At 37.5% G+C, this 17,110-nt stretch overlaps 1 protein-coding gene and 1 long non-coding RNA gene across 2 annotated transcripts; one reads left to right on the top strand and one right to left on the bottom strand.

Moving 5' to 3' along the window:
• Nucleotides 1-2,715: 2,715 nt before the first annotated feature.
• LOC141631986 (uncharacterized) lies at nt 2,716-4,426 on the top strand. The gene is made up of 2 exons (XM_074444587.1): nt 2,716-3,336; nt 3,428-4,426. The coding sequence occupies exons 1-2, from the start codon at nt 2,716-2,718 to the stop codon at nt 4,424-4,426; spliced, it is 1,620 nt and encodes a 539-aa protein (XP_074300688.1).
• Nucleotides 4,427-14,296: 9,870 nt separating this feature from the next.
• Nucleotides 14,297-15,928, bottom strand: LOC141634249 (uncharacterized). Its single transcript, XR_012538998.1, has 3 exons — nt 15,823-15,928; nt 15,522-15,617; nt 14,297-14,857 (listed from the first exon to the last, which is right to left on the bottom strand). It is a non-coding gene; the product is annotated as an uncharacterized LOC141634249 (long non-coding RNA).
• Nucleotides 15,929-17,110: the final 1,182 nt, after the last annotated feature.

Here is a 17,110-nt window from a genome sequence, read left to right on the forward strand (position 1 = left end):
CATGTGAAGCAGAGTGCAGCAAATAACTTGTACCGATAATAGGAGCATTCAAACCATCAAGGCCATTGTCCTCTACGACACCCTCACCAAAAACAATACTGTCCTCCAACACAACCTCAGCATCATGTTTATTAGAATATCTATCTCAGACGCTGCCCCAAGCAACAAGTCTGCATGACAACACATCACCACTTTGGCTGCTTCCTCTTCTGCAGTGACAAATGCTTCACTGCCAATTTGAGTGGACTGTTGAGTGTCATTAGGCATTGGAATGCCAGCAGCGGTATCCTTCAACTCTGTCTCAGGCAAACAAGTATCAGTCTTTGGAATTTGAGTTGCTTGAACATCTATCGGTGTACACTCAACAGTATTAGGCACGCCATCTGGCGGATTATCAACAAGATAGTCTTCAACTTGAATGTTAACGTCCTCCACATCACTGTTAACATCCTCCACATCATTGTTAACGTCATCCACATCAACTACTTTCTCACCAACACCATGTGGCTCACCATAACGAAACTGAATGTCAGCGCAGATATCCGTCGTAAGAGCATCTAAACCGAGGGGTGACAATTGTGGAGTCCACACCCTTGCACGGTGTTGAATGACCGGACTTTGTTCAACACCCTCCTTTTCAACTATAGTCGGCTGCACATCCGAAAGCCCGACACAATCCTCATAAAATTGAGAAAACAGATTAAATGATGGAGGTATAATAATGACATCTTCATGTCTAGCTTTTTTTGAAACTAGTTCTTCAGGAACAGTTGATCGCGATAAATTTGCCGCTTGTACAACCAATACATGCTTAGCCCGTTCGTCCAACTCACGGATAACTTGATCCGTGAAGAAAGATGGGGTAGCAACCAAGTTCTCTGACCCTTCACAATGCACTTTTTCTGACTGTTCAGTCGTGCTTTCTTCAGCAGCTGGTCGGGTTACTTGGCTGGGTAACTTAGCAGTAGGTGTTTGACGCATAGCCTGCTGGTTCTTCTTCATCATCATCAACTTTATCACCTCTGCCCTTTCCAAGTATCAGCGACATAAAATCTGAGAGTCCCTCTCGTTAAGCAATATAAGTTCTTGGACATCCTGTCAAAATAAAATCCCAACATTTTATTTAAAACTGAATTACAAAATATAATAATAGTGCAGTAATAGTAGAGTAACAGCGGAATAATAGGACACTAACAGCAGAATAAATAACAGTGGATTAATAGTAGAATAACACTAGCATAACAGAGGAGTAATAAAATAGAAGAGGAATAACGGTACACTAACAGCAGAATAAATAACAGTGGAGTAATAGTAGAATAACAGTAGCATAACAGTGGAGTAACAATTTGAATGAAAAATAGAATAACAGTGTAATGACAGCAGAAAAACTGAAGAATAACAGTGGAATAATCGTAGAATAATAGCTGTCGGAGAACTAATACTTTAAGAGAATAACAGAATAAAAAAAAGGGTAAACATTTTAGAATGATTTAACAAAAAACAATCAAACAGGTACTTACGTCGACTGCTGCGGAATGTACTTGCTCATCTGTAAGAATATCAGCAGATAGATCCTGCACAAGACATCGACGTTGACTACGTTGACCAAAATCCTCGATGTTTGGACGTGACAATGGGAAAGCAACATCTGAACGCTCCCCAATTCCCAGAATACCAGCAGCTGCCTCACGCTACAACCTCTCACTGAAAGACTTTAAATCCCAATGTTTAATGAGCGGTAGCTCATGATTCAGCTGATCACCACTAAAGAAATAGCGGTGAAAATAGGTGACAGCTAGAATTACTAAACAACAGCGAATATTTTTCCTCCCGTTAAGGGATTCACGTACAGAAGTCACCAAGTCTGTATACACAAACTGACACCAGTTAAGTTCCTTGATCTTAGAAACATCATCGACAGTGCTTAGTAGCCTAAGATCCAACACAAACCCCGACACAGGAGCAACGAAACATGACATAGCAAACAGAACAAATGTCTTCTTAAACTCATCATCAGCCACCAAAGACGCTAAGAGCGTGTTCTGAACTTTATTAAGTGGTATTCCGCTTTTGTTATTGGTGATACCCTACTTCTTACACCAAGCACGCTTCAAAGCTTCTCCGTCAGCGTCTGCAGAACCCGGAAACCCTGTAATAACCAAACCCAATTTTGGTCCAGAGTTCGGTAAACCAAACACATCGTGCACATCATCTTCAGTAAACTCGTATTTCTCGGTTTCAGAGATTTCAAAAAACTTCCCACTTCTAAAAGCGTATATAATATCCAAGAACATGGTTTGCGGGACGGCAAAAAGTTTCAAATCAAGAAAACCCCCGAATCCAATTTCCCTAACAGCCTCCGTCTGTTCCTCGGTGAGGGATTCAATAACTTTGAGAAGTAAAGCAGGACGACATAAGCTAATAAAAGGATCGACACCGTACACAAAGGGGAAAAATATGCAATTTATTACAGATATATATTAAAACATTTAAGATAACAAAAGGAGCATCAGAATAACAGCAAAATAACAGAAGAGTAGCAAAATAAAACGAAAATTACAGACTGCGACAGTAGCATATTAAAACTAAAATAACAGCAAAATAAAAGTAGAATAACAGTGGTGAAGAGCATCAAAGGTGATTTCTCTCCTGCCTTATCTTATTGGTGAGGAGCAAGCTGCTTTTGTTAAGGGCAGGAATATCTTTGAGAACATTATGCTTTCACAATCTCTGATTAAAGGTTATGCAAGGAAGGCTCTCTCTCCAAGGTGTCTTATTAAAGTTGATATCAAGAAGGCTTTTGATTCTATTCAATGGGATTTTTTATCCCAAATGCTTACTAGTCTGGGTTTCCCTCCTATTTTTTCTAAATGGATTATGGGCTGTATCACCAACACTTGGTATTCTTTTAAGATCAATGGTGGTATTGCTGGTTTCTTCCCTGGCAAGAGTGGAATAAGGCAAGGTGATCCCTTATCTCCATATCTTTTTGTCCTCAGTATGGAGATTCTTTCCAGATACCTAAGAATTCTTTGTGATCAAAAGAATGTCTCCTACCATCCCAAATGTAGCAAGCTTAATCTCAATCACCTTATTTTTGCTGATGACTTGATGATCTTTGTTAGGGGAGATGTCCCCTCAATTGTGGCAGTTAAAGACTCCCTTGTAAAGTTTGCTTCCCTTTCTGGTCTCCATGCTAATGTGGACAAAACCAACATCTATTTTGGGGGTGTTTCACCTGAACTAGTTTCTGAAATCATCCATGCTACTGGCTTCTCTAAGGGGCAGTTTCCCTTCAAATACCTGGGTATTCCATTATCCACCTCCAGAATCTTTGTGAATATGTTTGATCCTCTTATAACTAAAATTCAGAAAAAAAGTTTTTCATTGGTCTTCCCATGCTTTGTCTTATGCTGGTAAACTTCAGCTAAAAAGCTCTGTGGTTTTTGGACTCGGCAATTATTGGGGTGCTAGTCTCCTTCTCCCTGGTGCTGTTACCAAACGAGTTGAACAACTCTGCAGACAATTTTTTTGGGGCATACCTGATTCTGGCAGAAAAATGGTCTTCAAGAGCTGGAAAAGTATTTGCTCTCCCTGGTCTGGTGGTGGGTTTAACATTAAGGATCTTTCTTCTTGGAATAGATCTCTTCTTGTCAAATGGCATGCTCTTCTTCTTGCTCCTGCTTCTAGTCTTTGGGCAAAATGGCAGCATGCTTATGTGTTGAAAGGAATTGATATCTGGTGTTTGCAATCTAAGGACTCTTTCTCTACTAGTATGAAGGGGATCCTGCTAGTACGAGATCTCCTTGTTGAGTCAGTTGGTTCTATTCAGACTGCTCAAGATCTAATTCAATCCTGGGTTCAGGGTTCTCATTTCCATCTTCATCTTGCTTATGATTTTTTTAGGGCTGCTCCTGCTCAAGGCAACTGGACTAAGGGTCTTTCTTATTCGTCCATTGCCCCTAGTCATCGAATTACTTGTTCTATGGCTGCTCAGGGTCAGCTTGCCACTCAGGATAATATTAAAAAGCGGGGTTATCAGTTTACAAACAGGTGCTACTTTTGTCTAGCTAGTGAAGACGATCATGACCATTTGTTTTTTTCATGTCCTTTCACTGCTCAGGTTTGGAGCTCTATCCTGAATTGGATGAGCCTCCCTCAGTTTTCTTCTTCTCTTCTTCATCTTCTTGCTGCCTGTCCATTTGGTAGCAGTAAACACAACTGGAAAACTCACTGTTTTTATACTTCTCTTCTTCTTCGCTTTGTTAATCAGCTATGGTGGGAACGAAACCAACGACTGTTTTGCCATAAGACTACTGATGCAGCTGGGATTCTACGCAAGATCAAGTGTTTAGTTTTGGCCAGACTGTCTATCAAGTTTTCTCAGTCCTTACTTAGTCCTGTACTCACTCACCTAGCTCCTTAGTTGTTTTCTTTTAGTGTGTTTTGTCTCTTTAGTTGTTTAGGCTGTCTAGTGGATAGTTTTTTGCAATTGTAGTTTCATTCCTTATTGAAATGAAATGAGAATTTTTTGCAAAAAAAAAAAAAAAAAAAGTAGAATAATAGTAGTACATACACTTGATTCTTTTCTGCGGCATCTCCCGCCTGAGGTTGGTTGCTACTTATCACAACTCCCTTCTCACCCTTAACTTTCACAGCCGACTTACTACTAGTTTTTGGTGGACTAGAGGACAACTTCACAACTTGGGTCTCAGCCTTTCGTTTGTTTTTTTTTCGTGGGTGGTTGACTTGTACATATTTTGCTTAACTACGAGTACTCCTTCTCTGAGAAGCAGTGCTCTTTGATGGAGATGTATCAGGGGATTTAGATGGAGACGGGCCCAAAGAATTTGATGATGACGGGTGAGTAGACTTTGATGAAGGTACGGATTTGATTTTTAACTTCATTTCAGCTGTACTATCGGAAAAATAAAAATCAGGATCACTTTCAATGATAAATAGATATTCAGCTGGACTTTTTAATAATGACGGCAGAATGAGAGTAGGGTAAATGTTATGAAATAACGAACACTAACAATTAGTCAAACTAATATTTGCCCAAAAATAACAAAGACATTAACATTAACGAAGGTTACAAACCTACCAAAGGATGTGACACACATAAAATGACTAGAATAACACTAGAGGTAGACCAATTATACAAAAAGTGCAGGAACATATGCCTAGGATAATAATAGAACCGTTATAATACAGCAGTAAGAACACAATACAACAAGAACACGGAAGCTTAAAGAAAAACACAAAGAGAATCAAAAGAAAGCCTCTTTGAATAAGGATTCGGAGACAGTTTCAAATTACATACAGACTACAGAAGCCTTGGTAAAACAAAATAACGTACTACATTACAAGTGAAAACAATTTCAATTTACATAATAGGCAAAATACATTCTTTCCTAAAAAGAACCAAAATGTGATTCAAAAAATACATGACATAACGTAAAAAGTCAGTCAAGGTCAACAACATTGACTGACTTATAATTAAATCGTAAGCAAGATCATAAGAAGAAGGATGGTCCCTGAGTGTATCAAAGTAATAGTGAATTAGCCTGATCCGATCAGTTGTAGGTGTGTAAAGCATCGACTCACGATCATGTATATACTGGCAAGCATGCAACACCCTCTTTCCTGTCTCATTTGCAATCTATAGCACTTGCATAATTTGGAAACTATTTTCGAACCCCTTAAAACAATCTTAAAACCTTCACTATGACTTGTTGTTAGAAGTTTCATATATTGGTCGTTAACACCGGGGGCACTTTTATGAAAAAGGAACATTTGTGACCATTTCTTACAAACAAGACACATATTGCTCTTGTCCAAAGTATTCTCTACATGTTGGAATACTCTTTCTATTAGGTCCTGGCTATTCAAAACTTCAGACATTGATTGATTACGACGAACTTCTACATTAACTTCAAAAGACTTATCAGTGTTATCGTCCAATAACCAACCCATTTTTTTTTACTTTTCAGTAGAAAAATCTGTAGCAAATAACAATCTATCTTCATTCTCTATATTTATTGCCCATCCCTAACAAACTAATTCCATTTGTGATGCTGAAACCTACAAACAAACAAACCCTAACAAGTGACAGGACGCAACAGAATAATAGAAACAGTACAAGCATAAATAAAACAGGAAAAACACTACAATGACAGGAAGAGTAACGCTACAATGCCCGCCATAGGACCAGAGTAACAGTGGAATAGCAGAAATACTGAAAAGTAAAGAAAACACAAAGAGACAGAAAACCCTATAAAGGACATAAAACAATTAAAACATGAGAAATAACTTGAGAACAAACTAAGCGCAAGAATAACAGTAGAATAACACAAAAGTAAAGTGTGTAGAGATAAAAAAACAATAGAAAACTGGATAAACGACTAGAACATGCAAATCACTTCAGGAAAAATCAGAAATTCAAAATGCAGGATAATATTACAATGAAGGAACTGCAAAAATGTAATAACGACATTAAAGTACTCGAGTAAGTAAACCTAGCAATAATTAAACTGAAAAACGGAAGTGAAAGCATAAAAAGTATGAAATAAAACTGAATAACATAATAGAAGAGGGAAATGGCATGAAATTACCTTCAATCGGAAGATAGATGATGAACGACAAAGAGAAAAGAGGCGAAAATATACACTTAGATGAAGAATAACACCAGAATAACAGAAGGGAGATAAACGGTTGCAGTTAAATTTATTACAGAGAGAAACAGTTGGAAGAAATAATGATTCACAGACGAAGAGAGAGGGAAAAAAAGAGAAAATAACTAAATGATCATGCTTTTATATGACAGCTAAGATTAGATCTTGGCCATTCATCTCTAATGTAATCTAGTGGCTGAGATTTTTCAAACTCCCAACTCACCATAAGAACCAAAACTCACAAGAACCTAACTATATATATATATATATATATATATATATATATATATATATATAGAGAAACAGGATCTCGTGCGAACTCAAAGTTCGGTGCGAACTTACGAACTGACTAAAAAAGCTAAACCATACAATAATCACGCGCGTTGTACTGTGCATCTTACCACTTTTCTCTCACTTCTGCTTCCTTACCTTTTCACTTTCTCATTCTCACATAAAGTCACCTCACGCCAAACCAACTGACGTCGACACCTCGGACCTCCGGCCACCCATTCGCAGGGCTTACTCCGACCACCCACACGTTGACGGCAGTAACAGCCTTCAATCTCCGACCAGCTGCGATGCCGCACCTGCTGGCCATACCACCACCACCATAATCAGAGCCATTTTTGCCTAAAATATACATAATTTGACTCGAAGTCGTCCAACAATGTCACTTGTGCATTTAATTCTTTGAAATCCTTCTTTGTTTTTCATAGGTTTATGATTTGATTACATTTCCGAAACTAACCAATCTAGGTGGGATGGTCGTCGAACGGTGTTGAGATTGGCGAGGCTGACTACGAATATGGATGCGAACTAGGGTGATTGGTGCGTTCGGTGCTGGTGGTTGATTAACGGTAGAGCAAGGAAGATGATGAAGTAACGAGGCGCACACGTCGGATCTGGGTTAGTTATAGTCGATTTAAGTTGAAGAAATGTGGTCGTGAAGATGAGAATGAGGGGTGACGGCAGTGGCCAGATACTCGCCGGTGTCATGGGGGTGGACAGAGATATCACCGGCGCGGTCTGGGTCACCTGGTGAAAAGTTATGGTCGATTTATAGTAGTTCTTTGCATCGAAGAAATGGGGTTGGTGTTTGTGACGTGATGAAATGAGGCAGTATTGGTGGTTGTCAGTGGCTATGGTCGGAAGAGGGAGGGCGCAAGTCTGCTCATGATGGTTTGACAACTGGCGGTGACGTTGATGTGGTGGTTGTTGGGGAGTGGTGATTGTAGAGTGGTGTCAGGGGTGGTGGCGGTTGGCGGTGGTGGTTGGGTTATCGTGGTTAAGGGTTAGATACACAAACTACGAAACCCGGATACATATGTATTACGGAGTACTGCCGGACACATAAACGATTTGGGTATCCGGTAGTAATATTATGTGTACTCATTAGTAATACTATGTGTATCCGAGGTAGCAATATAAGGGTATCTTGGTAGTTAGTACGATTCAAGGGTATCTTGGTAGTTAGTACGATTCACACTGCAAGTGAATTAATGTGGAAAAAACAACCATATAGTTGTTAAGCGCGTCAAATTTAAGATTCTTATTATTAGAAGAAAGATCCAAAGCAAGCAGATTCCCATACTTTCCTACACTGTAGCTACATCCAGAGTAACATTGAAGGTCGGCTTCATGTATATAATCGCCGGTGTGTTTCTGGATTTTTTTGTAATCCAAATATTTTGTTGTAAACCAAATAGTTGAATATTAATCATTTATGAAGTAGATATTTTGAACATTCATGTTGCTCAGGTGCATAATTTGATTAATTTTCGGTAGTTTAGAAGGTCTGGGTGCTTTATAATATGCAAAGGGCCGTAGGGGTAAAATACACACCTCTAGTTAGCTAGATACAATACTTTAAGTTGCTAGATACATAACTCTAGTCAGCTAGATACACTCCTTTAAATTTCTAGATACATACCTCTAACTAACTAGATACACGCGTTTAAGTTTCTAGATACATACCTCTAACTAACTAGATACACTCGTTTAAGTTTCTAGATACATACCTCTAACTAAATAGATACACTTGTTTAAGTTGCTAGATACATACCTCTAGTTAACTAACTAGATACACTCTGGTAAATAAATTAAGTTTTCACTTTGGACACTATGAAATCATAATACAGATGTAATGAACAATATGAATTGTAATATTATTGATCAAAAACTTATGTTTACAATGATTGTGGTTAGTGTGTATTTATAGCTACATAAACCGACTTCTAACTAATGCTGATGTCAGCTTGTAACAAACCTATAACTAACTCAATTAACCAACAGTTAAACAACTGTTTATACATCAGTCCATAGCCCCCCTTCAAGCTGGACTTTCTGAAAATTTAAGTCCTAGCTTGAGAGAAAAGAACTTGTGTTGATCAGCTCCTAATGGTTTTGTCATTAAATCAGCTAATTGGAGCTTGGATTGCACAAGATGAGTCTTGAGGAATCCTGCTTATTGCTTATCTCTCATAAAGTGACAGTCGATACTTAAATGTTTGGTTCTTTCATGAAATACTGGATTAAGAGCAATGTGTTGTGCTGCCTTATTGTCACACATCAAAGGTATAGGCTTTGGCACTTGGACTCTTAAATCAGCAAGAACTCTTTCTAACCAAACTAACTCAGATGTAGTATAAGACATGAACCTGTATTCTGATTCTGCAGAACTCTTACTTACAGTAGGATGCTTCTTAGTTTTCCACGATACAAGAGCTTTGCCAAGAAAGATGCAGTACCCACTGAGTGATCTGCAACTAAAAGCACACTGCCCCCAGTCTGCATCAGTGTAGGCTGATAATGCTAAATCAGAATCAGAACTATAAAATAATCTTGTGTTAATAGTTGTCTTCAGATACTTGACCACATATAAAGCTGCTGCCATATGGGGTGCTCTGGGTGTACTGATCTGAGGAACTGACTCAGATGCTGCATAGCATATGAAATGTCAGGTCTGGTGAGGTTTAGATAGAGCAGCCTACCAACTAATCTCCTGTATTGATCAGGTTGTTCCATCAGATCACCAGTGTCTATTGAGAGCTTGAGACCTCTTTGCATAGGGAATGATACTGGAGCACAACTCTCCATCTTTAGATCTTTTAAAATATCTAAAATATATTTTCTCTGGTTGATTAACAATCCAGTTTGATTTCTTGATATTTCTAATCCTAAGAAATATCTGATTGCTCCCAAATCTTTGATAGTGAATGCTGAATGCAACCCTTCCTTAATCTGCGTGATGGCTCCTTCTGATGTTCCAGTGAGAAGAACATCATCAACATATATATGAGCAACTATAAAAGTCTTACTGCTAACCTCAAATCTTGTAAAGAGAGAATAGTCATGCTTGGATTGCTCAAATCCAATACTTTGCAAATATTTGGTTAACTCTATGTTCCACTATCTGGAAGCCTGTTTAAGGCCATACAGTGACCTCTTGAGCTTACAATAATGACCAGGAGGTACTTGATAGCCCTCAGGCACCCTCATGTAAATATCCTCATCAAGAAACCCATGCAAAAAAGCATTATTAATATCCAACTAGTGCAAGGGCCATCCTTTAGCAGCAGCCAGGGCAAGTAATGTCCTAACTGTAGTAAACTGAGCAACAGGTGAGAATGTGTGAGTATAGTCCTTGTCCTTGATTTGTGTAAAACCCTTTGCAACAAGCCTAGCTTTAAATCTTTCAACTTTCCCATCAGGTTTATATTTGATTTTAAATACCCATTTTGAACCTATTGGTTTCTTACCAGCTGGCAACTTAACCACTTCCCATGTTTCATTGTCTTCTAAAGCTTGAATTTATTTATTCATTGCTTCAACCCACCTGCTATCATCCTTAGCCTCCTTATAATTATAAGGCTCATATTCTTGAAATACTGTAGCCATGGATGCTACATATGATGCATCAAACTCCTCTAAATCCTTAAGAATTGAAGCATGAAATAACTGGGATGCTGATGATGTTGAGTGCTGAACTGGTAACTTTTGTGTACATTGAAAGTCTTTTAGGCAGGTAGAAACTTGTCTTGGTCTAATTGACTTCCTGATCTGAGGACCAGCATCCAAAACTCTAGGAGACAATGTAGAAGGTATTTCTGGTGTAGTATTGACAACAGGATCTTCATTCTCAGGTGTACTAATATGGGCACCAGTATTAGGTGATGCAGTTTGCATACTAGTATCAGTTGGTGCAGTTTGCACTAGAACAATGACAGTGGAGTCTGCAGGATTGACTATAGTACTCTGTCCATTTGGTGGAATAAATGCTTCCTTAAAAGGAAAGAATTCTTCTTTGAACAATACATCTCTACTGATGAAAATTTTATGGGTATGCAGATCATAAAGTCTGTAACCCTTAACATGATTAGGATAGCCAAGAAACAAACACTTCCTGGCCCTATTTCCAAATTTATCTCTGAAAGTTGGTGGCATGGTTGCATAGGCAACACACCCAAACACTCTCAACATACTTAAATCAAGCAATTTATTAAAAATGAGCTCATAAGGAGTCTTGATATCAATAACAGGTGATGGCATCAAATTTATTAAATGTGTTGCTGTTAAAATACAATATCCCCAAAACTTAATAGGGAGACCAGCATACAGTCTAAGAGCTCTAGGCGTATCCAAGAGGTGTCTATGCTTCCTCTCTACACGGCCATTCTGTTGTGGTCTTCCCACTATACTCTATTGATGTATTATACCTCTTTCTTTAAACATATCATCACAACACTCTTGAACAAATTCAGTTCCATTATCACTTCTAATGATCTTAACAGACTTCCCAAATTGATTCTGAGTATAATTTAAAAATTTTTGAAGCAATGCAGGAACTTGGGGTGGAAACAAGAAGTTTACATGTCTCTGACCTCCAAAAATAAAGATGGTTTTTTGGATGGTACATGTGCCAAACCACCTGTCACTGATAAAAAGTACAAGCAATGGTTTCGTTCTGATTTAATGGTAACTAAGTGGATTCTTAATTCACTTGATAAATCTATCAGAGAAAATCTGAAGTTTGTTAAGTCTGCAGAAGAACTGTGGGCAGAATTGGTTGAGCGATATGGTACTGCTAAAGCAATTGAGATTTATCAGCTCAATAAAGATTTGGGGGCAGTCAGTCAAGAAAATTCATCACTGGTGGATTATTACAGTAAGATGAAGCTGCTATGGGAGACTCTTGATAGTGTAGATCCTGTTCCTACATGCAGTTGTGGTAAAATTGATCTTTGTTCTTTCACTTTGATCAAGAGGATTATTACTAGAGAGAATAATGGCAAACTAATTCAATTTCTCATGGGGTTAAACAAAGGTTATGATAATGTTAGGACACAGATACTATCAATGGAGCCCTTGCCTACTATGAACAAGGTGTTAGGACTCTTGCAAAAGATTGAGAGGCAGAAGCAGATTACAGATGGTGTTGAGGTTTTATCTGAAGTAACTGCTTATGCTGCTGGTGTTCAAGAAGATACTCTACAGACTGGTTTCAAGAAAGCTAAAGTTGGTAATCAATCATCTGGGAATTCAAGGTTTTGCACTCGCTGTAATGCTACAACTCATAATACCAGTGACTGTTTTTGGCTCAATAAATGTCCTCATTGTGGAAAGACTGGACACAAGCCCTCCAATTGTTTCAATGTTAAGGGTTTTCCTAATGACTGAAATAATAAAGGAAAGGGAGAGGTGGCTATGGTAACAAGTCAAATTCTCATAGATCTAATGTTAAGCAGACTGCTAATAATGTTGATATCTTGGACGTGGATTCTCCTCTTGATGATTCTGATCAACAGAGTGGGTTTCAGAATGATGCTTCTTCTCTGGATTCTAGCATGATTGATGGTTTAGTAACTTCTGTAATTGATCAAGTCATGAAAAGGATTGCTGCAGAAAATTCCCAGATATCTCACTCCAATTTTGCAGGTATGGTTTCTACTTTCTCTTAGGTAAATTCTGTTAATTCTCTTAAGCATTTTCATGATTGGATCATTGATACCGGTGCTTCTGATCATATGACTTTCAATGTGCATCTTTTACATGATTTAACTGTTCTTCCTAGACCTATCTTTGTTGGTTTGCCTGATGGAACCTTTAAGAAATTTGAAAGAATGGGAAAAGTACAGCTAACTCATAACATTGTCCTTACTGATGTATTTCTTGTGCCTGGTTTTAAACAAAATCTTCTATCTATACCTAAACTGATTAATTTTGCTAAAATTTATGCTGTTTTTTATCCTAAACATTGTGTTTTTCAGGACATTTTCACTAAGAATGTCATAGGCTCAGGCAAGAGAGTTGGTGATCTCTACAGATTTCAGTCTTTTGATGTTGCTGGTTAGGTTGATAAGATTTTCTATGTTGTTCAAAATAAATTGCAGAATAAGAGAGTAGTGCCTGATTCTTTTAGTCATACTGCCTTAAACACTTGTAATACAGGTCATACTCAGTTGTTACATGCCAGATTGGGGCATATTGCTTTTGATAGACTGAAATATGTACATGGTATACATGAATCAATAAAATCAAATGCTTTTTGTGAAACATGTGTTCTTGCCAAGAATCATCAATCTTCTTTTTCTAGGAGTTCTTCTAGGGCTTCTATATTGTTTGAGTTATTGCATTTAGATGTATGGGGACAATATAGGATTCATGCATTAGGAGGAGCTAGGTATTTTTTAACTTTGCTTGATGATTTTTCACGAAATACTTGGACTATTTTGTTCCAAACAAAGGATCTTCAAAATAGTCATAACTGGAGGTGCGTGGAGATGAATTCTCAGGCATTATGATCTTATGTGGATGAAAATTTTAAGAAAAAGAAGAAGATGTGATGTAGATGATGAAGATACAGTAACAAACTTAATTTTTGATGAATGCGGAAGCGAAAAAATATTGAATTCTTGATCTGTTTTGTCAAGAATCAGATGAATGACCAGGATCAAAAACTTCTCCTGATACCATATGAAATCATAATACAGATGTAATGAACAATATGAATTGTAATATTATTGATCAAAAACTTATGTTTACAATGATTGTGGTTGGTGTGTATTTATAGCTACATAAACCGCCTTCTAACTAATGCTGATGTCAGCTTTTAACAAACCTATAACTAACTCAATTAACCAACAATTATACATCAGTCCATAGACACACACGTTGGACTTCATTTTAGGACAAAAAAAAATAAAAAAAATAAAAAAAAATGTGCTGGAAAAACTTAATCCATGTTTCGTTTTTGAAAAAAAACTTTAATCAGACAGTCTTGAATATCATATATGCACATCATGAGATACACTAAGCACTAAGCAGTACATTCAGTTTATCTTCATATTAGGGCCTTGACAATAACAGACAGCCCACCCAATTTCTTCCTACATTGTCACATATAAATGCTTCTCAATCTCTCAAAAGGTCACAGTTGATCTGATTTTAACCGTTCATTAGTTTCAATCCTCAATATTGTTATCCCGTTCATACGAATTCAGCAAAAACACGAAAATCGATCATAAAACTTGCATTTACATGAAAGGAAAACAAAAAATAATACATTGACACCAAAACCTTGCTAAAAAAAACCTTTAGTATGAAGAGATGTAATGATACTAACATTACGCAAAATCAACTAGTTTAACCGGTAAAGATGCAAAGTCATTGAAAATTATACTCATGAAGGAAGTTCAAAACCTGTCAACATGAAACTATATTCCTGCCTTCCGTTACATGTGAAAGCACAAAATGAGACCGCATAATGTGCAATTACTGTGATAAAAACACATGAAACAAATGTATGACATCAAAATGAGCCAAAAAGGAACTTAGAGGGATAGAGACTCCAGCAACAAATCCCTTTCCATACTTGGTCCCATAATTTATTGACCAAATGATACATCAGATTAGTTTCACTTGGCCGTAGAGCTTCGTTAGTATGCAACGCGGTGCAGACTTTTTGGAAACTTGCCCGATCTATGACACCAAAATCGTCTTTGGCTATTGTTGCATCCACATAAAATGACCTTCTCATAACTGTATGAAGTTAAGTGGCTTAAATTGGCCTTTGAGACAACTTATAGGTGATATTATGGCAAGAAAATCAATTGTCAAACACTCTGACTCACATTTCTTGTATACTTGGCCAAGAGTGTAACCAGAGTATCCCTGATTATAATTACCTGAAATTCAACGACAACAGATATTACATATAACCACTGCTCCAATATATAATCTGGGACCATGTTCTAGACTCTAGACTGATAACCTGTTCCAGTCACAAACTCACCTACTTGGGACCTAGTAGAGACGATTGTACATCAAGAATACTACACACAGCTTCATGATTATATTCAGGCAAAAGTCATCAGCGAACTACAACATGCTAATGTTTCAAGCTATTAATCCCAATTGGAGACTTTTAACATCTTTGAAAAATTAAACCCAATTGAAAGCCTAAAAAACAACATTATGAAGAAGTTTCATATTTTATGAAGTGTCAAAATGTTGTGAGGTGTCGGAATGGCAAACATGCGACATGACGCCTAAGTCTAGGTCGAAGTAACGTAGTTTTTGAAACAGGAGTGACGAGTGAGACTGAGTACATTTAACCTCATTGCCCCGATATTTGTGGGAGACCTTGATATGTGGAAGAATGGCGTGTATACCTTGAATTTTTCGAAATGGCAGGTGGATATTGCTGTAATGTTCAACGGGAAAGTGTGGAAAGCATATGGAATTTGAGAGGCATACTTAACACATCATGGCATAAGGTTCATGTTCGGATCGGTCATTCCAAAATGTAATTAGTTCGACTTCATCTTCCATCTTCAACTCCCGACATACCTCAAATCCTTGAAAAAACTTCTAGATGAGGGATTTGCGATCCAATGGTCAATCATCTGTTCTACTCAACAATCCATAACATAGACACACCTGCAACTATTCATGCTTAAAGGTCAAAACTAATCTGTGTGCTCCTAGAGTCCTAGCCATGCCAACACTCGATTCATCATAGCGTATGAATGAGAAGCAATTTCACAGGGTGCATAACATAAGTGCATAACCAACCTTGCCAAATAATCTTTAAAGCAAAAGTATCCAGAATTGAACCAAGATGGTCAGATATCGAGACGAGTGAGCTTACCAAGAAATGTTACACCTCCACCAACAATCAAGTCACTTTATGCGTAGATTGTGAAAATTAAGTTAAACAAAGAAAGTTCTTGTATCTACTATCTTCGACATTCCTGCACAATCACAAATCAAAACACATAAAAAAACATAGCAAGTTCATTTTTTTACTTTGCTACATTTCACACAGCGGTGAAAATATTAGAATAATTTGTGTAAATAAGAACTCGAAATTTTATCAACCCGAACAACGAAGCAATGACGCAAACCTATTCGGCTTTTGCAGAGAAACAACTCTATCTTGCTTTTGTGGCTCTCAACTCTATCTTGCTTTTGTGGAGCAACAACTTGAAACACACAGTATTTCTGCCTATGTTTTAAATTTAGATTTTATAAAAATCAATTACGCGGGGCGTCTAATCCAACCCTAAAACTTTTCCGTCCTAAACTTAGGACACCCACCCCCTCGTTTAAACCCATCCTCCTCGGAAGGGTTCACCCTATTTTTTCGGGGTTTAGTTTTTGTTTCCACCCTCATTCGATAATAAGGGAAAGGTTTCGGGTTGCACTCCTAATGAAATAGGCCATGCCGGCATGAGATCACTTGGTTGTGATAGCCTGCACCAAGTGTGATTAAATACAGTTCAAGCTCCTAGAACCAAATTGCTGGGGCAACTTGTCATATCCTGCATATAATTTAAACAACCCCAACTAGGCAGTTTCCCCATGCTAATAAACTGCATCAGATGCACAAAATGGCCGAGTAAGTCTTAAACTAAAAGATGTATTTTCCTCGGGAAAAAAGGAAAAAGAAGGCGTCTTTTTTTAACATGAAACTGAGTGTAGGCCGATTATACAATTTCAGTAGCCTCCATCAACACATTGTTACATACTAAACCCAAGGATCAATTTTGGAGACAACAAATGAATAAATGACAACAATAACAACAACATAATGTAAGCCTAACACGATTGAATTAAAATATTCATTCGATATTCTAAAATCTGAAAACAAATTGAAATCCTTTCTCCACATTTTAAAAATTAAACATCGGATACCATCAAAGAAGACACAACTGAATTAAAAAACCGAACTGAATTAAAAAAAAACGAACTAAACTGAAATTATCTAGACAAAACTGAACAAAAAACCCAAACTGAATTGAACATTGCAAGACGCAACGAAACTTAAACCGAACTGAATTGAAAATTTGCTAAACGCGACTGAACTAAATAAACGAACTGAACAGAAATTTGCTAGACGGAATGGTACTAAAAAACCGGAACTGAACTGAATTTTG

Source organism: Silene latifolia, chromosome Y, assembly GCF_048544455.1.
Source record: "Silene latifolia isolate original U9 population chromosome Y, ASM4854445v1, whole genome shotgun sequence".
NCBI lineage: Eukaryota > Viridiplantae > Streptophyta > Magnoliopsida > Caryophyllales > Caryophyllaceae > Silene > Silene latifolia.

Coding starts and splice junctions, on each gene's coding strand:
- LOC141631986 (XM_074444587.1), top strand. CDS start 2,716: ATGCTTTCACAATCTCTGATTAAAGGTTATGCAAGGAAGGCTCTCTCT. Junction 3,337..3,427: donor TATCCACCTCCAGAATCTTT/GTGAATATGTTT, acceptor GGTAAACTTCAG/CTAAAAAGCTCTGTGGTTTT.